Source organism: Panthera leo, chromosome D1, assembly GCF_018350215.1.
Source record: "Panthera leo isolate Ple1 chromosome D1, P.leo_Ple1_pat1.1, whole genome shotgun sequence".
NCBI classification, from domain to species: domain Eukaryota; kingdom Metazoa; phylum Chordata; class Mammalia; order Carnivora; family Felidae; genus Panthera; species Panthera leo.
In genome coordinates, this window is record NC_056688.1 from 58,840,840 (window position 1) to 58,862,028 (window position 21,189).

Consider the following 21,189-nt stretch of genomic DNA (forward strand, 5'->3'; position numbering starts at 1 on the left):
AGGGAAGAAGTCTTGGGTTCAGTTTGGGGCTTGGGGAGTATGAGGCCCTGGGAGGTGGGAGTACCTTCCGAGTCAGGAGGTAGCATGTGGAGGACACAGTCTAGGATGATGAGCTGCTGTTGGGGGAGCAGAACTGGCCAGGGCCTGGTGCTGTGCTCCTGTCTCCCGCTCCACACTGCTCCTGCCACATGCCCCCACATCCTGAGGATACTTCTCAGGCCACAACCTATTGGCCCTCCCTCCTCAGAATTTTTCCCCGTTTCCTGGCTCCTGGTACTTCTCGTTTCCTTGAGTTTCCTCCCGCTTCTATGGATGTTCCATTTTAACCTCCTTCACAGATGCCCTCTCTGCCATTTGCTGGGGTGCCCAGCTGGGAGGGAGCATCCCCAGATAGTGCTGGATATATCTTTGGCGGGTGTAATGGAGATTACTGCAGTACTTGGACCAAGTCAGCCTAATCTGGGAAAACTTCTTGGAGGAGAAAGGGATGTACAGAGAGAGGTCTCTTGGTCCCTATGTTGGGCACTGTGCTAGCTGCCTCATTTCCATGATCTTGTTGCTCAAACCTTCTGGGGGATTTTTGTCTTGTTTTCAAGCAGAGAAACTGAGGCTCAGAGAAGGGAGAGGAGCACTAGCTGGATCCATGCCAAGTGCATGCTCAGGGAGCTCCTGTGGGGAGAGTCTGGAAAGTTTTCACCACAGAGAGGAGAATTAAGTAAGGGGGCCTTGAAGGCCCAGCCATGGCTGTCGTGTTTTGAGGTTTGATTGGTGGAAGCACAAGAAGGGTTTGTGCCTTTCCTGAATTCACACAACTGGGGACCATACTCGGGTCCCCTAGGAGCCTGGCTCACTGTTTAGATTGGGGTTTCCTGGCACTATTGTGCCCTCTGGTGGCCATTCTGATGCATGCATGAGCCGTTTTTATTTCTTTTAATTCCATCAACAGGATGGGGAGTGGTGGGGGGGAGAGAGAATATGTGTGTGTGTCTGTCTATTTCTGTTTGCCCATCTGTCTCTGGGGGTGGGAGAAGGTGAACAAGGACAGAAGACAGAGCCCTGTCCATTGGGAATTCTCAAGGTCTGAGGAGGCAAACCCCTCATTGAGGGAGTGGAGGCCTGGATTCCTGTTTCAGAGTCAGAATACCTAGGGGCAGGCCTAGCTAGCTGTGTGACTGATTAGCAGCTGCCCCTCTGGGCCTGTTTCTCCATCAGGTGCCCTCCTTGGCCTCCATAGCCCTCCTGGTACTGACATCTGCATTCAGGAGACTTGGCAGGATAGAGCAAGCGTCCTGTCTATGCTCCAGGGTACCAGCCTCCACCCTCAGAGCCTTAGTCTGAACTTAGTCACTTAGCCAACCTACGGGGGAGGCCAGGCTGCCATGCTCAGTAATCTGGCCCCTTGTTTTTGTTTTGTTTTTTTCTTTTAATGTTTATTTGTTTTTTTTTTTTTTAGAGAGAGACAGAGTGTGAGCAGGGGAGGGGCAGAGAGAGAGGGAGACACAGAATCTGAAGCAGGCTCCAGGCTCTGAGCCATCAGTACAGGGGGCTCTTTCTTAAAGTAGAGTGTGATGGGAGGTGAGCTGCCAACCCTGGCTTCCTTGTCCTGGGGTCTTTGACATTTGGAACAGTCAGTCAACATCTGCAGGTCCTAGCACTCTGACTTCCAGGGTGTACAAAATCTTTAAAGCCAAGTGGTAGAAAAACTCACTGCAGATGGAACTTCATGTATGTGTAACAGGTGAAGGCTGGGCAGGGAGGAGACCAGGATGTAGCCTGATTGGCTATCCCTCACAGCCCCTCCCTATGGAACCTGGGCTCCATGGTGCACATTGGAAGGCTCCTCAACCTGGCCTCCTCCTGCCCCCTTTGCAGGAGTCCCTTCTTCCTGATATGGCCTTTGGGTCCTTGCTTACACCCTTTAGTAACGGGGTTCTCACTCTCTGAATCTTAAGACCTTTTACACCGATTCACGTGGTGACTGAGCGAGCATTTCTGCCTGGCTCCAGGCCATCACCAGCCTCCCCGGTGGAATTTGGGAACTATCTGCTGTGTGTGCATGTGTGTCCTCTTGAGATAGTGACTCCATGTGAGGGCATGCCTAGCCGGTTGGTATGCGTGCACCGATAGGTGTGCATGTTTGTGCAAGCTGTCAAGGTAGTCACGTGTCTGTGTATTTATGTGTCTGCACACGTTTTAAGGGAGGCCATTTGTGATCCTAAGATGTACATGCGAGTGGGCATTTATATGATTTCCGTGGTTACTTGCAGTGGTGTGTGTATGAGTTCATCCGGGCCCGTGTGCACACGTACCTGTGCCCGTGTGTGCTGGCACAGTGGGGACGCCAACAGCACGAGTCCATTTGTGAGTGCACGTGCTGTGTGTTCTTTGCGTAGCCCCAGGGGTGAGCCAATGTGTGTACACATGCTGCAAAGCCCACTAGGGTCAGCTCTGTTAGGGCCAAGATTCTTGTTGATTTTGTTTAGTGCTGAGTCCCTAACACCTGGGACAGTGCCAGGTGCCTTGTTGTGTGTGTGAATCGATGACGACTGTATGAGTTTCTGCACTGCCCAGTGCTGAGCACGTGTGCAACCCATGCTGACCCAGCACCCAAAGAGTGCCCTCAGCACACACCGGACAGTAGACCATAGGGTTAAAGGGCCCCGCGCTCACACCCCAAATCCCTTCCTACTATGCAACCTGTGTCACGCCCGGACATCTTAGAAAGGCAGAGGCCTTCGAGGAGGCAGGCAGAAAATGAGCTGACCCAACTGGGTCAGGATTCTCAGAACCAGGCTCACCATTCTGCCTGGCCTGGGAGGACCCCACTTCACCCCTCACAGGGTCCGCACCCCCACCATTGTTTAAGCTTGTAATAGGGAACTTGCCGATGAGTCCGGAGATGATGAGAAACGCCCAGAGTCACATGGCCCAGCAGAGTGGAAGCCAATGGTCAGACCCTGCCTCCTGGGCCGGGGCCCAGTCTACTCAGCTTCAAGTATCATAGATGTGGACCCTCTGAGCCTGCTTCCGAGTGGCAGAGGGGTCATTTCTGGGCCAGGTGTTCCAGGGTCACTCCACAGAGCCCCTCTCAGATTGCTCTGGGCCTCAGTTTCCTCCTCTAATACCTAGATGTCTGGAGATACCTTCAAAGAGGAAGTATTTGCCCAGAGGGGGCAGCTGCCAGCTGGAATCACACTGCAAGGCCTCCCACCTGTACCCTTAACTGCCCTGCAGCCCAGCCAATCCCTGGTCTTCCTGAAGGCTGATCACTTGTTGCTGGGGCAGAACTTGCTCCCTTCAAAGAGCCTCTTTCCCAGCCTCTCTGGGCCTCCTTGTGGGGGTGGGGAAGGAGCAGCCAAGTCCAGAGCTTCCTGAGTGTCTACTCTGTAAGGCCCTGCTTGCCAGCACCGGGGTGGTTTGTCCCATTCCAACTTGGGATGGGGGGGCAGGCTGGAGGCGGGGAGGAAGTGTCTGCCCCAGGGGATTCTGGGTGACTTTTCTCTTTCTCAGTGTTTTCAGGAAGTGTGTATTGGCCAGGGCTGCAGGGGGTGGGGGAGGAGGAGAGCAGGAAGCCACGGGAGACTAGAGCTAGATGTACACACACACACACACACACACACACACACACACACACTCACTCACTCCCAGACAGATCCAGTTTTACTCAGAAACACTCTCAGATAAGTGATCACAGCCACTCAGAGCCGTACCTGGACCCAGACACGGCCTCAGACACACCCAGGGAACAGGGGCCTGGCTGTCTGCTAGACCAGCCCTGGTCAGACGAGCTGCCTGGTCAGGCACACAGCACTCTTTCGAGCCGGAGCTGTGGGAGTCCTCTGGCCCAGGACCTAGTGGACATCTGAGGGTGAGAAAGGGGAAGCTTTGGGCTGGGCTGTTGGCGGGGGTGGTGGGGAGAGGCTCCTTCAGAGGGTCTGGGAAGGCAGGAATCCCTGTCTGTCTGTCTGTCACCTCTGGACAGAGTTTTCTGTGGTACTCCTGCCCCCCTCCCTTTTTTGCTGTCAGAATTTTCTCTCTTCTTTCACTTTCTCCACATCTTCTGTTTTTCTCTTGCCCTCTCTTTTTTTCCCCTTCTCTTTTCCTTCTCTCTGCCCTGGGCTTTTCAGGCCTCTCGTCTTCCCATAAGCCTGTCTCCTGGGCCCACTGGGAGCCCATGGTACCTGAGAGACTGCCCGTCTGTGGGTGTCTACCCTTCAGGGACCTGGTGCTGGTCTCCTCAGTTCTGGCTTCTTTCAGTGTCAAGTTCAAGGGTATTGTGGCTCTGGGAACCTCCTGCCTGAACCCCTTTGCCCTCCCACTGAGTTCAGGATAATAGGGAGACCAACTGAAGGCTAGCACTTAGTTGGTGTGGTTCCTACCCCTCTTCCCCAGGGCAAGCAGTGTGGCGGGTGCCTATGTTGTTGGGGGCTGGGCTGACCTCTCCCCCCAGTTGCTGTGGACCCCTAATGAACTCAACAACCCTGTGCTTAGATCAGTGGGGACATAGAGATGCCTCTAACCAGGTCCTGTCTGTGCACCCAGCCTACCCTATGCCCTTGGCTCATCTTTCCACAGTGTTCAGCAGACCCCTACCTACACCTTCTCCTCCTGCTAAGACAGCCCTGGGCGGGACACTCAGGATGGGGGGATGAGCTCAACACAGTCATGAGCTCCCTCAGGGATAAACCTCCTCACCCTGCTGCCCTTAGTAAACAGCACAGGGCCAGACCTGGGAAGCATGATTAGCTGCCACAGGAGGGCTGGGCCTCTGTCTCCTCCTGCCCACTATAGCACGGCTTGCCTGTGGGAAAGCTCAGTGTAGGCCTGGTGGTAGGCATTCCATGAAGGACCCAACAGGCTGTGTGAGCTTAGAGGAGGGAGCAGTTGAGTAGACCTCCTGGAGGCATGTCCTGGGTACAGTGGAGCTGATGATCTGGATCATTGTGGGGATTAAATGAAAAAGCCTCCCAGAAGAGTGCTTAGTACACACTGGGTACTTAGTAAGTGGTAGCTGTTGTTCCAGGAAAAAGTGCTAAGAGCTGAATGAAGCCTTGGTTGCGAGGGTGGGTGCCAGGTTAATTGGGTGCTGCTCTATGGAGGGGTAGGGGAGCTTCTGACCTTCTCTAGTGATCAGGAAGTGAGTGGGGTGGTGGTCATTCAGTCATCAATACATACCCTCTGAAAACCCCCTGTGTTGAGTGGTGTCATGATGTGGAGGGAGATTGGCCTGCCTGAGAGGGCTCACAGCATGTGCAGAGGCTGAGAGGCATTGTGCAGACACTAACCAAGTGAAAGCCCAGCAAGGGCTCTCCATGCTGTGATCTGGGCAGAAGTAAGAGAACAGAGGCAGGGGAATGCTGGAGGGGTTGACCTTTGGGTCTCATAATGGAGAAGGAAGGACAGGGGCAGCCACCGAGGAAGCAAGAAGCACAGGACTGAGGCCTGAGCCCTCATAGCCAGGGCACAAATGAGGAAGTGGGCAGCTGGGAAGTTTTGCCCCCATGGGGAGGGGAGTCAGGGTCAGACATGGATGTGTTCAGGTAATTGGGCCTCATCCCACGTCTCAGTCCTGCTGGCGAGAGTCCAGGGATTGAGATTGGGCTAGGTCTCTCCAAGGCCTGTGCGACACTTTAGGGGGAAGGTCTTGAATCCAAGACAGGGTGTAGGCCTGGGTCCTTGGTCCTCTGAGGTCAGTTCAGTGAAATGAATATTGATAGACACAGCTATACTGAGTGGAAGTATGGAGGGTGGAGGAGCCCCAAAGAGGCCCCAGCCCAGCCTGGAGCATGAGAGGAGGCACAAAGTGGAGGAGGAGGATGTACAATTTGGACAGGGAAGGGTGTTCCAGGTGGAAGGAACAACATATGCCAAAGCCTGGAAGTATGCATTTATGGAATGCAGCTCAGGTAAGCATGGCTGAAATGTGAGCAGGGGATGAGTTCAAGGCCAGCCTGAGATATGTAGGGTGCCTCACTCTGTTGGTCCATGTGCCCTTATGGTGAAGCCTGGTTCCTTTGGCCAGAGATTGATGTAGACAGAAAGATATGAAGGGAGAGCCAGGGGCCACCCTAGGGGAGGAGGCCATGAAGCAGGTTCCTGGCCCAGCCTGTGCTGTCTGAGCCTCTTTCATCACAGCCAGGGTGAAAGAGTTGTGCTGATGACCCGTGGTCATGACTCTTCTTACTGAATTGTCAGTAAGCCTGGAAGCAGATCAGAGAGGAAACTGAGGATCAGAGCTATAGTTAGCTGCTTTGTGAAGTCAGAAACTGATGTGTAGTCAAGCTGGGATTTGACTGTGTTCAGCCTGGCTCCAAAGCTCTGCCTCCTTTTTTTTTTTTTTTTTAATGTTTTCGTTTTTGAGAGGGGGAGGGGCAGAGAGAGAGGGAGACAGAATCTGAAGGAGGCTCTAGGCTCTGAACTGACAGCACAGAGCCTGACGTGGGGCTCGAACTCATGGACCATGAGATCATGACCCGAGCTGAAGTCAGATACTCAACCGACTGAGCCACCCAGGCACCCTCCAAAGCTCTGCCTCTTAGCTAGACAGACCACACATCTCATTTTGCCTGGGACAGGCCCTGTTTATACCTGTTGTTCTGACATAGTTACTAACAGTGCCTCTTTTAACGGTCAGAAGTGTTCTGGTTTATACGATTAATTATGTGGTTACCCTACTCTTACCCATTCTGACATGGGACCCTCACATGTCCCCTAATCCCCAGGTTTAAGGTCAGCTGTGTGTATTTGCCCCAATCCAATAAAACAAACCTCAGGCTGTGATCCCATCCTGGGGTGGATCAGCCTCTGCCCCGTCCAGGAGTCGCCTGGTCTTGCTATGGGCATAGTGAGTAGAGCAGATGTGTCCATATGTCACTTGGATAGAGGAAAAAGGGACTGAAGGAGCAGGGGAGCCAGGGCTGGGGGGCAGGTGGAGGCCCCCTAGAGGACAGGCCCATTGAGCTGTACTCTTAGGTACACACAGGCTTTCCATGGGCTGAGATGATAGAGGGTAGTGTGGAGAAAGCAAGCAGTGTAAGCAAAGGTTTGGAGGGAGGGGCCACTGAGCATGTGCTCATGTTTGGGGCTCAGGGTTGGGGCCAGTCTTCTGATCTGTTGGATCAGAGGTCAATAGGAAACATCCCAGCTGGACCTCAGCTGTAGATTGGAGCTGAGGCCGCTCTTAGGGTTATAGGCACTGACGTCCAGGACTCCAACTGGGGTGGGGGCACTTTGTGGGCACTATCCTTTCCTCTGGGGTTTTCCCACATGCTGTGCCTTCCGGATACCACTTCTCCTTTCCTGGCCTGGCCCTGACTCAGCATGGCCCCGTCCCCTGTGGTAGGCAGGCAGAGGTCAGCCAGGAAGGTTCCTGGAAGAGGATGATAGAATAAGGCCTGGAGGTCCGTGGAAGGGGGAGTGGGTTTCCCCTTGCTCCCACTTGCTTGGCACATAGCCATTTTCCTACAAAGACTGTGCTAGGAGAGGAGCCCTTTGCACTGTTCCCCTCTCCCTTCTTGCCATGGTCACAATGACTGTCAGAGTTGTGATCACATTTCCTCTTGGATGGCAGCTCCAGAGCTGCCTAGATGCTGAGTTGGGGTGGCCAGTGTAAGGAGGCGAGCCTCAGAGAAGCTCTCAGATCCTGGCTGTGGCCTCATTTGACACCGTGGTTGAGTTTGCAGGCTGTGGTGCCAGACTGCCTGGGTGCAAATCCCAGCTGTGGGATCCGGGACAAATTAACTTTGTGTCTCTGTGCCTGTTTCCTCATCTGTAAATTTGGGATAACAGTAGGCCATACTTTATAGAGACCTTGTGATGAGTAAATGAAGACAACTGGGAATAATGCACGCACAGAAAACTAATAAGAATTAATGAACCCAGGTCTTCATTTATTTATTAATCCCTGCTGAGTGCTGGGCATGCCATAGTGAAGAAGGTAGGTGTGGCACCTGCCTCAGGGAACTCACATGCTTCAGATGGGCGGGTCCCTCGCAGCCGATCAGGACGGTGATAGGGGGCACCTGGGGTCCAGGGATGGGAGGGCCATTGCTTCTTCAGCTCTGAGGATGCTCTGTTGCCACCTTCCCCTCAGTGCTGGCTCTCAGTCCTGGGGAGGGGGTCAGTCCAGGGAACCACTCAGCCCTTCTTGGCATTGGAGGGGCAGAGCCTGACCCCACTTCCCCGGGGCCAGCCTGACTGGCACTGACCTGACAGCTTGGAGTTTTACTCTTGGCTCATCACAGGCCAGGCCCCCAAGGGCCCCTTCTTCCTGGAGTCTGGCAGGCTGGGTGCGATAGATTGCTTTGCCTGTCAGGAAGCCTCCGAGGACATTGCACCTGACCAGCTGGGGGTCATGCCCTTGGACCTGTGGGTACTTACTCAGTCTCTAGGTCTTCATTCACCCTTTCATTTGCTTTTCTCTCAACTGTAATGGCAACCTATCCACTTACCTATCTGTCACCACCTACCTGTCCATTCAGCCATTTACTTGTCTTGTCATCCATCCACCTGCTCATGTGTCCACTTACCCACCCACCCACCCAACATGCTCTTGTTGTTGACTCAGCCAGTTCCTGCACTGGGCTGTGGAGATAAAAAATCAAGTCTGATGCTGCCCCTGGCCTAAAGACACTCAGGGTCAAGTAGGGGAGACAGTCTAGTGCAGTGTTCACCAGGGGGTCTTCTTCGGCCCAGCTAAACATTCAGGCTCTCATGAGCACCACTTGGCATCAGATTCCCTGAGAAGCATTTAAGATGAAACAGCTGGCCACCAGGGTAGTGGTGGGCTTTCCTCTGCTGTGGGGTCCTTGTGGCAGTCAGTTCACACAGCTGTCCAGGAGCCATTCTCCGTGGCCCCCCAGGAGATGTGGGGGACTGAGATGACAGGTAGGTGTGAGAGCCACCCTGGCTTAGAAACCTCTTGATTCAAGAGTCCAGTATTCCATCTAACGAACCCACAGGTGTGGTTTCGGGTTCCTACATGGGTTGTGCCAGTGACAAGCCACCACGTTCAGGGAAGCCCAAAGCTCCAGCTCCTCCACCGGGTTGAGAGCCACTTACAATTTCTCCCCGTCTAGGTGCAGTGCCTCGCTCAGGCCACTTTTGTCCAAGGCAACGTTGCCAAGGAATGTGGCTGACATACCACCTTCGGCAGGTTTCTAGGGGAGCAGTGTGAGAAAGCGAGCCGAAGGTCAGATTCTCTCAAAGAAAGGGAAGGAGTTCACTCCTTCTTGACCTACACATGGGGAGGAGACCATTAGACTACAGGGTAATATGGAAACAGCCATGTATCTTAGGAGGCCCATAGACTGCGGAGTCAGGGTTCGGGTCCTGGCATAGTATAAATGCCTGGCACAAAGGAGGAAGATACTTTAAAAAATGTTATTTGGAATCATTTGTCTGAAGCTTGTCACAGAGGGGGAGATGGGCAGGGTCTGGGGGAGTGTGGAAGAGGGGTCAGGAAAGGCATTCAGAGAAGCAGAACTTGAGTTTGGAGATAAAGGGTGAATGGATGTTCTCTGGTCAGAGACCAGGGGGAAGGGATTCCTGGAGGAGGCAACAGCAGGAACAAAGGCCTGGCATCATGGTCATGCCCCAGTTCTTGCTTGCTTTTGTGATAAACGCACACTGCCAATCACTGCCAGGAATGTTGGGGCAATAACCAGGCTGAAAATAACCAGTGAGACAATTGCCCACCCACTCTGATGTTCCTCCTTGGCCCCTGCCAGACACTGGCAGAGAGAGTGGGTGGGGCCAGGCCTCTAGGGCTAGGTCCCTTGTTCCAGCTGTGGGGGCACAAAACACGCCTTGTCTTGGTTAATTCTCCAAATGCTCTGCCAGGTCGGTGATATAGTCCCCCCTCTACAGAAGAAGAAACTGAGTCTCAGAGGGGCTAGGTGCTTGCCCTTGGACACACGGGAACTAAGACTGAGTCAAGGTTCAAACTCACATCTGATGCCAAAGCCAGGAGACACTCGGGAGACACTTAGCCTGTAGGGAACAGTGTGATCTGTGCTGAGACTGATACACAGAGCACTGAGGCTGTGGGAGCTCAGGGGGCCCTGAACCCGGCCTTGGAGTTGGGGAAGGGTTTCTGGGGGAGTGATAGCAGAGATGGGGAGCTGGTGTGCAAGAGGAGTGCGGTAAGGACATAACAAGAGATGGCAGGGATGTGTAGAAGAAGGAACCCTTGTGCACTGTTGGTGGAAAGGCAAATTGGTGGAGCCACTGTGGGAAACAGTAAAGAGGTTCCTCAAAAAATGAAAAATAGAACTATATAATCCAGTAATTCCACTATTGGGTGTTTACCCACAGGAAATGAAAAGACTAATTCAAAAAGTGTATGCAGCCCGATGTTTATTGTAGCATTATTTACAATAGCCAAGATACAGAAGCAACCTCAGTGTCCATTGATAGGTGAATGGGTAAAGAAGAGGTGGTCTATATATACAATGGAACATTACTCTGCCATAAAGAGAATGAGATTGTGCGCCATGTGCAACAACATGGATGGACCTAGAGGCTACACTGCTAAGTGAGACAAGTCAGTCAGAGAAAGACAAATACCGTATGATTTCACTCATACGGAATTTCAGAAACAAATAACAAAAAAAGGAGACAAAAAACCAGATGCTTAAATACGGAGAACAAACTGATGGTTACCAGAGGGGAGGTGGGTGGGGGTGGGGGGTGAAATGGGTGAAGGGGGTCAGGAGTACGCCTGTGATGAGCACTGAGTACTGTATAGGATTGTTGAGTCACTGTATCATACACCCGAAACTAATATGACGCTTTGTGTTAACAATATTGGGATTAAGTCTGGTGGGATCAGGTGAATTTGAGGGGTCTGAGGCACCCAGGAGGTGGACACGTTTGCATCCATGTCTGGGGCAAGGGAGAAGGTAGTCTTGAGCCAGAGACCCCTAAGACTCAGGGCCTTACGACTTGGTTTCTGAGGCTCTGGTCTCTGCCCTTGGCTTAGATGTCCATTTTGATCCTGAACCCATCCACTCACCAACACATGCCTTCTTATCCTTAAAAGCTCAAGTCAATGGGGCGCCTGGGTGGCTTGGTCGGTTAAGTGTCCGACTTCGGCTCAGGTCATGATCTCACAGTCCGTGGGTTCGAGCCCTGCGCCGGGCTTTGTGCTGACAGCTCGGAGCCTGGAGCCTGTTTCGGATTCTGTGTCTCCCTCTCTCTGTGACCCTCCCCCGTTCATGCTCTGTCTCTCTCTGTCTCAAAAATAAATAAACATTAAAAAAAATTAATAAAAAAATAAAATAAAATAAAAAAAGCTCAAGTCAAGCATCACTTCCTCCAGTCTTCCCTGACTCCACAGGCTAGGATGCAGCCCACTCTGGACTGCTAGATTGGAGATGCTGTGGGTACATGTGGCTAAAAGCTAGAGCTTTGGGGATAGGTGACCCGATCACAGCAATGCAGGGGCAACTTATACATGCCAAAGAAGGTGCCTGCCTCCTTTAGGCTTGGGGAGCTTGGAGGTTTGGGGGCAGGGGAGTGAGGTGAGGAGGGCTCCCATCTGAGTCTGTGGAATGAATGAGCTTTGCTACAGCCCAGGTGAGCTGGGAGTTCAGTGGGTTTGAGGCCTGGCTCTGTCACATAGTGATGCCAGCCCAGTGATTCCCCTACCTGGAGCTAACCCTGGGTGCCCAACTTTTGGTCTGTTCCCAGCCTTCCCTCCAGGGAGGAGGAGTTACTATCATCACCACCATCATCCCCTCCCCAGCCAGCGCCTGAGGAGCCCCCGGCCACCTTCCCCCGAGTGCCTCCACAGCCACCGTCTCCACCTCCCAGCCCCCCGGAGATCCCCCCGAAGCCTCTTCGCCTGCCCCCAGAGTTCGGTGAGTGCAATAGCCAGGCATGAGGTTCCTGGTGGGTAGCCTGGGATCAGGGCCCCTTGGGAGTCTGCAAGGATGCACGGATCAAACTTTCTGCTGGGCTCCGCCACCAACACAGTGTGGCCCTGGACAGGTGAGCACCATTCTCTTCATCCTCAAAATGGAGACGGCACCCACCTATCTGACCTACTGACTGTTAAGTGCACGTGGCAAACTTTTTGAATTGCCCTTTGTTTAAAGTCTAGGGCTATTTTCCATGGTTGTTGATGGTTTGCTTTTCAACTTGGAGTGTCCATTTTTCTCGATTCTTGATTCTTGTTATTTTTTTAGCCTTTTTAAACAGTCCTTGCCTCTGACCCCTAAACTTACCCCTATTCAGACCTCCTTGTGGTGGCCTGGCCTCTCCTTTGAGGCTGTCCTATGATGCCGTGAGTGTATAAATAGCATTTCCTGTCCCCTGTGCCTATTTTTGAAAGCTGGGCTGGGGTGAGGGGTAGGGGTCTTTTTAGGCTAAGGGTGGCCTTTGTGAAGCCAGGCCGGGGTACCCAGGAGGGGAGGCTAGTCTGAGTCTCTTCCCACCCCCACCCCTCTCTCTCCTTAGATGACTCTGACTATGATGAGCCTCCAGAGGAGGGGCCAGCGGCCCCAGCTGGCGTGATGACCAAGAAGGTGGGGCAGGTGGTGGTTAGGGTTTGGGCTGCCTGTCAGAGTGGAGGGTGGGCTGCCCAGCTGCCTCTCGGACCCTGGGGACCACCTGATAGAGAAAGGGGAGCCAGTTCCCAGGATGTTTCCTTCCCCCTTCGTTGTCTTGCCACGCAGGGCTTGAGGGTAGAGCATAGCACCTGAGCTCCCTGCCAGGGATCTGGGGGCTCTTGTTTGAGCCCCGCTCCAGTCTTCAGCTACATCTGGATGGCTATGTGTGGCCTCTTCTCTCCCTCAGTGTTTGAGCACATCTCCCTGAGAACATCTTCCTCCGTCTCTTTCACTTTCTCTTTTCCTGTGTCCCCCTGGTGTCTTAACTCTCCATCTCTGAGTGTTACTCACTATCCCTTCATCTTTCTGTCTTTGTCTCTGAGTGATGCTGTCCCTCTGGGTCCCTGTGCCGCCTGCTGGCAGGGGAGGGAGTATGTGGAAACAGCAATGAAAGTGCTGAGTCGTGTGGGTTAGGTGGATGGGACTGAGGGAGCGCGGCAGCCCCCGGGGGGGTGTGATCTGGGGCTTGAAGGGAAGCCTGATGCTGAGTGGGTTTGTGGCGGGGTGGCCAGGAGGAGCTCCCAGTGAGCCAAGTCCCACGTGCCGTGCGTGTGGCCAGTCTGCTGAGCGAGGGGGAAGAACTGTCTGGGGACGACGACCAAGCAGATGAAGATGAGGATGACCACGCCTATGAGGGCGTCCCCAAGTGAGTGTCCACTCTTCTCCAGTGGCTGTCCCACCTGGCCACCCTCCTTTCCCAAGTGTTACCAGCCACTCCATCTCCTCAGCCCCTGCCCCATAGAAGCCCCCATCCTGGCTCCCTCATTCCTTCTCTTCTTTCCCAAGTGGTGGATGGCACAAGAGCAGCCTGAACTCATCCCTGCCCAGCAGCCTCCTGATCCCCGAGCTCCCACCACACCCCATGGACGGGCTCCCCGGGGGCTCCACCCCCATCACACAGGTCATCAAGGCTGGCTGGCTGGACAAGAACCCACCGCAGGGGTGAGTGATGCCTGTTAGGTCTTGCTGGTTCTCTGCATGAGGATGGGGAGTATTCTATCCTGGATCCAAAAAACAGGCCAAGGTTATTTGAGCAGCTCTCTCCAAGCTGAATGTAACAGTCAGTCATGCCCACCAGACCTGTGTTTTATTACTGTTAAAATCGGGAAGTCCTGGGGCGCCTGGGTGGCTCAGTCGGTTAAGCATCCGACTTTGGCTCAGGTCATGATCTCACAGTTCATGAGTTTGAGCCCCACGTTGGACTCTGTGCTGACAGCTCACAGCCTGGAGCCTGCTTCGGATTCTGTGTCTCTGTGTCTCTCTGTCCCTCTCCTGCTTGTGCTCTGTCTCTCTCTCTCAAGAATAAATAAACATTAAAAAAATTGTTTTTAAGTTGGGAAGTCTTACTTTGAGTCTGACTTCTATCATTCTGGCTATAGGTAAAGTCTCTTTTCTCAGTGGCCATTTGGGTTCCTTCCTCCCTTGAACCTGGCTATTTCTAATTTTGTATGTGGCTGCGAGAGGGGGCGGGGGTAAACTTGGAGCCTCTCCTCTAATCCCCAGTCCTTTGCTCTGTTTTCCCTCTGCCTCTGCTTCTCCAGATCTTATATCTATCAGAAGCGATGGGTGAGACTGGATGCCGATCATCTGAGATACTTTGACAGTAACAAGGTGAGGCCTATGTTGGTCCCTGACAGGACCCCTGCTCCAGCCTGGCCCTAGGCTGACCCTTGACACTAGGCTTGGGTGGAGTCCTTCCCCAGACCAGACCTCACTAGAGCTCCGGTCTGACTCCTTGAACCGTGTCTTCCTCGCCCATTGGCCTGCTGTGGGCCGTGGTCAGGGTCAGTGTCAGGGCTATCCCTCATCACCTGTGGGGCACGGGGCTGTAGCTAACTTTTGTGTCATCTAAAGTCAAGGGAACCAAGGAGTTCTGAACCACAGTACAGCTTCCCTCTCTTCCCCAGGATGCCTACTCTAAGCGCTTTATCTCTGTGGCCTGCATCTCCCGCGTGGCTGCCATCGGGGACCAGAAGTTTGAAGTGATCACGAACAACCGGACCTTTGCCTTCCGGGCAGAGAGTGATGGTGAGGGGTAGGGCTGGGAGAAGATTGGCAGCCTGGCCTGGTAAGTGGGGGGAGGAGAACCAGGGCACATCTGCTCCCCTGCATCAAACCCAGAGAAGAGTCCATCTTCTATGAGGTGGGAGAGAGAAAGGGACACTCTCTGGCTCTGTGTTTGAGACACCCACTGAGAACCATTTATTTCCATTTGCAGGGGAAATAGGCTCAGATAGGCGAAGTGGCTTGTCCAGCGTAGGTGGCCCAGCTGGGATTGGAGCCTGAGCTTGTCCAAGTCCAAGAACTCACAGATAGTCAGAAATGGGTGGGGTGGTCTGGGTGGGCTTGCTGGCGGAGGTGCTGCCTGAGGAGCCTGGAATAGAGAACCTTAGGGGACTCCCTGCCAGGCTGAGCTCAGGCCTACTCTTTCCCCTTGGCCTGCAGTGGAGCGGAAGGAGTGGATGCAGGCCCTTCAGCAGGCGGTGGCTGCTCAGTATGCCCGGGCCCAGCTGTCTAGCGCTTATCCGTTGGGTATTCGAGGCTCAGAGCCACCTGACCGTGCTGGCAGCCTGGAACTACGTGGTTTCAAGAATAAACTGTATGTGGCCGTGGTTGGGGACAAAGTGCAGCTGTACAAGAATCTGGAGGTGCGAAGGAGTCAGCCAGATTGCTAAACCCCTCCCCTGCTCCCTGCCTACTTGGTCCCTCAGCCTGCCCAGCACCCACCGTGGCCCCTCAGCCTGCCCCCTGCCCCCCGGGCCCCCCCCCCGGTCCCTCAGCCTGCCCCCTGCCCCCTGCCCACCCTGGTCCCTCAGCCTACCCCCTGCCCACCCCAGTCCCTCAGCCTTGCCCCTGCCCCCTGCCCATCCTGGTCCCTCCACCTGCCCCCTGCCCACCCTGGTTCCTCAGCCTGCCCCCTGCCCCCTGCCCACCCTGGTCCCTCAGCCTGCCCCCTGCCCCCTGCACCCCCCCCCCCAGTCCCTCAGCCTGCCCCCTGCCCTCCCTGGTCCCTCAGCCTGTCCCATGCCCCCTGCCCACCCTGGTCCCTCAGCCTGCCCCCTGCCCCCCCTGGCCCCTCAGCCTGCCCTCTGCCCACCCTGGTCCCTCAGCCTGCTCCCTGCCCATCTCATCCCTCAGCCTGCCCCCTGCCCACCTCATCCCTCAGTCTGCCCTATGCCTACCCTGGTCCCTCAGCCTGTCCTTTCCCTTTCTTCCTTCCCCTGACTGAGCTCAGCCCTGTGCCGGCCACGTTTCCTGCTCCCAGTCCTGACACTATCCCCTGCCTGGTTCCTGAGCATTACCTTCCCATCACCACCCTGCCTCCTGCTCTCCTTCCCTATACTGCTACACGGCCTCTGAGCCTGGGTCCATTGACCCATTTCCAGATTCCTGTACCCTCCTTTATCTCCTTCCAAGGTACTTTTCTAGTCCCTAGGGTTCTACCTCCCCTTCCTCTCTGTCCCTCCCTGGGCCTTTGAGCCCCGCCCCCCAGGCCTTGCCCTCACCCCTTCCCACCTACCTGCCAGGAGTACCACCTGGGCATTGGCATCACCTTCATTGACATGAGCGTAGGCAACGTGAAGGAAGCAGACCGGCGCAGCTTCGACCTCACCACCCCCTACCGCATCTTCAGGTGAGCCTCCCTCCCCTCGCTCACCTGCATCATCACTCCCTGTCAGCATTTTTCTTCTTGCTTGTGTGGAAACCTGCCCCTTCTAGGATGGATTTCTCCCCTCCCTTCCCAGCCCTGACCATCTGCACTGGTCCTTTACCTCCACTCACTAATCTCTTCTGATCCCTCCCTTCTAAGAAATCTCACTTTTACCCCACCCCTCTCTGACCATCACTTTCCACCTCCCCTCCCCCCCCCGCCCCGCCAGGCCGTCACCTGCCACCTCTGAGGCACTGTGCCATGCCTGAGTTCAAATCGTGTGTATTAGCCTGGCTGCCATGCATGACAGAATAGCACAGACTGGGGGACTTAAACAACAAAAGTTTATTTTCTCACAGTTCTGGAGACTGGAAGTCTAAGGTCAAGGAGCCGTCAGTGTTAGTTTCTGGTGAGACCCCTCTTCCTGGTAGATGGCTACCTCCTCACTGTGTCCTCATGCGACTTTTCCTCTGTGCGCATGTAGAAAGAGAGTGAGCTATCTGGCATCCCTTCCTCTTTCTGTAAAGGAACCAATCTTACCAGGTTAGAGCCCCACTCTTAAGACATTATTTAACCTTAATTACCTCCCTCAAGGCCCTGTCTCCAGATGCAGTCACACTGGGGGACCACAGTTCGGTCCATAACATTCTGGGTCCACCACTGGGTCACTGTGTGACCTGGGCAAATCGCTTGACCTCTCTGTGCCTTGGTTTCTTCCTCTGTAAGACCACGACAGTCTTTGTAAAGCCCTTACCTGACACGGTATGCAGTAATTGCTCTGTCAACACTAATGCCATCATGCCTCTGTCATCATTTCTTTTACCCTTAGCTCAGATCTCTTCTCCCCCAGGGACTTCCTCCTGAGCTCCACCTGTATGTCCAACAGTTTTGTGGATTCCTCCTCGACTCCCTGTACCTCCCAGGCCCGTATCTCCACCCATGGGAATGTCTGCCTCTCCTGCTCAGCCCTGGGGACACCCGTCACAACCCCTGTCTTGCCCCCATCACTCTTTCACCTTTGTCTGGCGCCTCGCCTCTGTCCCTCCCATTTTGTCCCAGGCCAGGGGGGCCTCTGGCAGTGGCTGTGGTGCTTCCTCATCCATTAGCTGATTGTCTACGACTGCCTGCAGGGCCTTTTCTTTTTGTTGAAAGCCAATTTTTTTTTTTAAACGTTTATTTATTTTTGGGACAGAGAGAGACAGAGCATGAACTGGGGAGGGGCAGAGAGAGAGGGAGACACAGAATCGGAAGCAGGCTCCAGGCTCTGAGCCATCAGCCCAGAGCCTGATGCGGGGCTCGAACTCACGGACCGCGAGATCGTGACCTGAGCTGAAGTCGGACGCTCAACCGACTGAGCCACCCAAGCGCCCTGAAAGCCAATTTTTTATTTGTTTATTTCTTGCATTTGAAGTTCTCTTTGATGACATCATTGGCCTGAGATTCTTTGTTGTCATCCTTAACTACCATGCAACCGTGACCAGCCACCTTCCAGCGTTTTCCAGAAGCCTGCCTATTCACCTACTTTCTTGTTGTCATCAACCTTAATTAGGTTGATTTGGTGTTCGGCACCAAGGGCCTCCACCCTCCTGACATATGTAGGCTGAGACAGTTGGACGTAAGAACACAAAGACAGGCTTAGTGCTTAGCTAAGGCCTTGGCAGCTTGCAGATTCCACATCTTAGGCCTTTGTGGATGAGCATGGTCTTCAGCCCCTCTTGTAAAGCAGCATTATAGCCTGTCACACCTCTAACAGCGATGCCTTTTTTGGCCATGGTGGTGGGTGATGGGGGTAGCCGAATCTTGAATGCATACATATGTGGTGTGGTGGCAGCAGGGAAATAAAAAACCAGAGGAAGACACCTCTGTATCCTCTCATACTGAAGGTGAAACCTCCACCCCACTGAAACTCTCCACTGCATCTCTGTTGTCCTCTGGGTGCACTTTGCCCTCTTCTGCCTGGCACAGGCTTGTCCCTGTATGTCTCCCAACCTCTTGTCTGCACGTCTGCCCATCCTGCCTGCAGGTCCATCCCTGTGGATGGCCCTGTGTGCCATCCCACCCCTTTGCACATGCTGTTCCCTTTGTCTAGAACTCCTTTCTGCCTCCTCTGGCTAAGCCCTTTTCATCTGTCACGTCTTAGCTCGGGCATTATTTTTTCCCCGGCAGCCTTTTCTAGTCTCTGGGTGGGGCAGAGGCAACTCTGGGCTCCCCCAGCTCCCGTGTATATCTCAGGTTCATAGTGTCCTTGCTTGTGTCCATGCCCACCTTCCCCACAGACCCAGGATGCCTCCCTCTTCTGGTTATGAGTGCTCAATGCCTTGTTCCCGCCACTGCCCCCCCCCCCCCACAAGGCTGTGCCTCCTCATGCTGCCTGAAAATCTCTCTGAGCCCTTTCCCACCAGCCCCCACCCCCCACTCCTGTGTCCCTAGCTTCTCGGCCGAATCGGAACTAGAGAAGGAGCAGTGGCTGGAGGCCATGCAGGGAGCCATTGCCGAGGCCCTGTCTACCTTGGAGGTGGCCGAGCGCATCTGGGCTGTGGCCCCCAACAGGTTCTGTGCCGACTGCGGGGCTGCCCAGCCTGACTGGGCCTCCATCAACCTCTGTGTCGTCATCTGCAAGCGCTGTGCAGGTGTGTGGGGCTGGGGCACCAGGCTGAAGCATGACAGGGCTGGTGTGTTGGGATGATAGGTGGCCCGTCTGGCTGGAGGGGCTGGACCCAAGACGGTATTCAGATCGTTGTTGATGAAGTTGTACCTGTATGCCAGGCCTTTCCCACTGTGATTAGCCCTCAGTCCTGAGAGTGTAAGGCAGGGGTTAACTGCTCATGCCATGGCTAAGGACACTGAGGCACAGAGAGGGGAAATGGCTTGTTCAGGGTGGCCTGTCAAGTAAGTGTGGATTTGAGCCCAGGCCTGTTGGGGTCCAGCACCCTGTCACATCAGAGAAGTGGAAAGAAGAGACAGGAGGAGCTGGCAGGCCGTTGCAGGCAGTGGGAGGAGCTAGTGTTTCATCTGGAGGTGATGGGAGGCAGGAGTGGGAGGGAAATGGTCAGATTGTGCCTCAGACTCTGGCTGGTGGGTGGAATCCGAGTTGGAAAGGTGAGACTGGAGACCAGCGGGGAGGCTGTTAATGGATCCATTAGAGAGAAGAACAGGCTAAGGGCTGGTCTGTGGAAGCGATGGAGAGCACTTGAGAGATGTGCAGGATCTGCAGGGTAAAGGTCTCAGGGACAGATCAGATGAGGAGGGTGAGAAAGAAAGACTGGAGCCTAAGACTGATTCATCTGTTGAACTGGCATTTACTGGGGGTCTCTGGTATGCCAGACACTGTGAGGTATTGGGGATTTGGCCCTCCTGGGAGCTGATGGTGCGCAGGTGGCAGCTTTGGGCAGCTTGAGATGGGGATCTGGGGCGCGGGGTACAGTTCTGGGGAAGGCGCTGAGCTCAGTAAGAAGCCCTGAAGCCTGTGGGACATCTAGGGCAAAGGTCCAGGAGGCCTTGGGCTGTGAGGTCTGGGTGCAGGAAAGAAATGACTCGATTTAGAAAGGTGTCAGCTCACGGAGGCATATGGGTGACTGGAGTGGAAGAGGTGCTCCATGAGAGGTTGCAGAGGGTGTGAGGCTGAAGCCAGAACCAGGCAGTGCTAGGCACTCCTAGAGCCCCAGCTTCCTCCCTACCCCGGGGGTCCTTTGTGGGACCTATAGCTGAGCAAGGCTGCATTCCCTCCAGCCCCAACTCCCCCTGCCCTCTCATTCCACAGAGATTTACTAAGTGCTCACTATGTGCTAGACTTTATTCTAGGCACGGAGGCTAGACCCTAAAGCTGACAGTCAAGGTTCCTGCTCTCAGGCAGCTTACATTCTGTTGGGGAGAGGCAGAAAATACATACATGAACCAATAAAAACATCAGGTAATAAAGTGCTAGGCAGAGAATGTGTCTGTCAGGAAGCCCTCTCTGAAGAGATGACATGTCAGCTGAGATCTGGATGGGAGGAGGGAGCAGACCCTGGGGAGATGGGGGAAGAGAATCCAAGCAGAAAGAACTGTGAGTGCAAAGGCCCTGAGGCAGGAATGAGGTTGGTTGATAGGAAGAGGGAAGAGAGTATGGCCCAGGGGGATTGGGGTTGGGGGAAATTCTGAGATGAAGTTGAAGAAGCAGGTAGGGAATTCGTATCTAATTCTGGGGAGCCATTGGAGGGTCTAAAGCAGGGATTTGTTGTAAGCAGATTTGCTTTTTAAAGAGATCACTCTGGGGGCACCTGGCTGGCTCAGTTTGTGTGTGACTCTTGATCTGGGAGGAGGAGGAGGGGGGTGGGAGAGTCATGAGTTCAAGCCCCATGTTGGGCATAGAGCTTACTTAAAAAAAAAAAAAAAAAGATCAAAAACATCACTCTGGCTGGGCTGTGCAGAGTGGCCTGTGGGGGGTGACGGGGGGGCGGGGGCACTGCTGCAGGAGCCCAGGTGACTTTACAGGGCTCAGTTCTGTGGTGCCAAGAGCAGGGGGATGCGTGGCTGGTTTCCAGAGTGGTGTGTGAGTGACCTCTCCCTGTATGCCCTGGATGGGCTCTATGGGGAGGCAAGGATGGGGGGAAGGTTAGTGCTTATATGAAGGAGAGAGCCCTAAAGACCCATGACCCTGAGTCTAGCCCTCTGTCTATAGGGGAGCACCGTGGCCTAGGCGCTGGGGTCTCCAAGGTGCGGAGCCTGAAGATGGACAGGAAGGTGTGGACGGAAACACTCATTGAGGTGGGGAGGCCTTGCCCGCCGCCTACATTTGGGGTCAGCTCCACTCAGCTACTGCCTGGGTCTCCCCCATCTCACAGACCCCGGCACCCTGGAGCTAGAAGAGACCTTGGGGATCATCTAGTGGGTGGGGATTTTGGAAAAGTTGATTTTTGGTAAAGTCAGCAAACTGGCCAGTGAGCT

The 21,189-nt window shown here is 54.3% G+C and overlaps 1 protein-coding gene and 1 pseudogene across 4 annotated transcripts in view; one reads left to right on the forward strand and one right to left on the reverse strand.

The window, feature by feature from the left end:
- Nucleotides 1-21,189, forward strand: part of ARAP1 (ArfGAP with RhoGAP domain, ankyrin repeat and PH domain 1) — a 68,905-nt gene that overhangs the window by 26,186 nt on the left and 21,530 nt on the right. For all 4 annotated transcript variants that reach the window (XM_042905347.1, XM_042905344.1, XM_042905346.1 and 1 more), the window contains exons 4-13: nt 11,692-11,861; nt 12,460-12,527; nt 13,124-13,257; nt 13,398-13,553; nt 14,153-14,222; nt 14,519-14,639; nt 15,057-15,259; nt 16,139-16,245; nt 18,694-18,893; nt 20,924-21,009. In XM_042905347.1, coding sequence (XP_042761281.1) covers nt 11,692-11,861; nt 12,460-12,527; nt 13,124-13,257; nt 13,398-13,553; nt 14,153-14,222; nt 14,519-14,639; nt 15,057-15,259; nt 16,139-16,245; nt 18,694-18,893; nt 20,924-21,009 — 1,315 coding nt within the window. The remainder of the gene's footprint in view (nt 1-11,691; nt 11,862-12,459; nt 12,528-13,123; nt 13,258-13,397; nt 13,554-14,152; nt 14,223-14,518; nt 14,640-15,056; nt 15,260-16,138; nt 16,246-18,693; nt 18,894-20,923; nt 21,010-21,189) is intronic.
- LOC122199955 lies at nt 17,600-18,684 on the reverse strand (annotated as a pseudogene).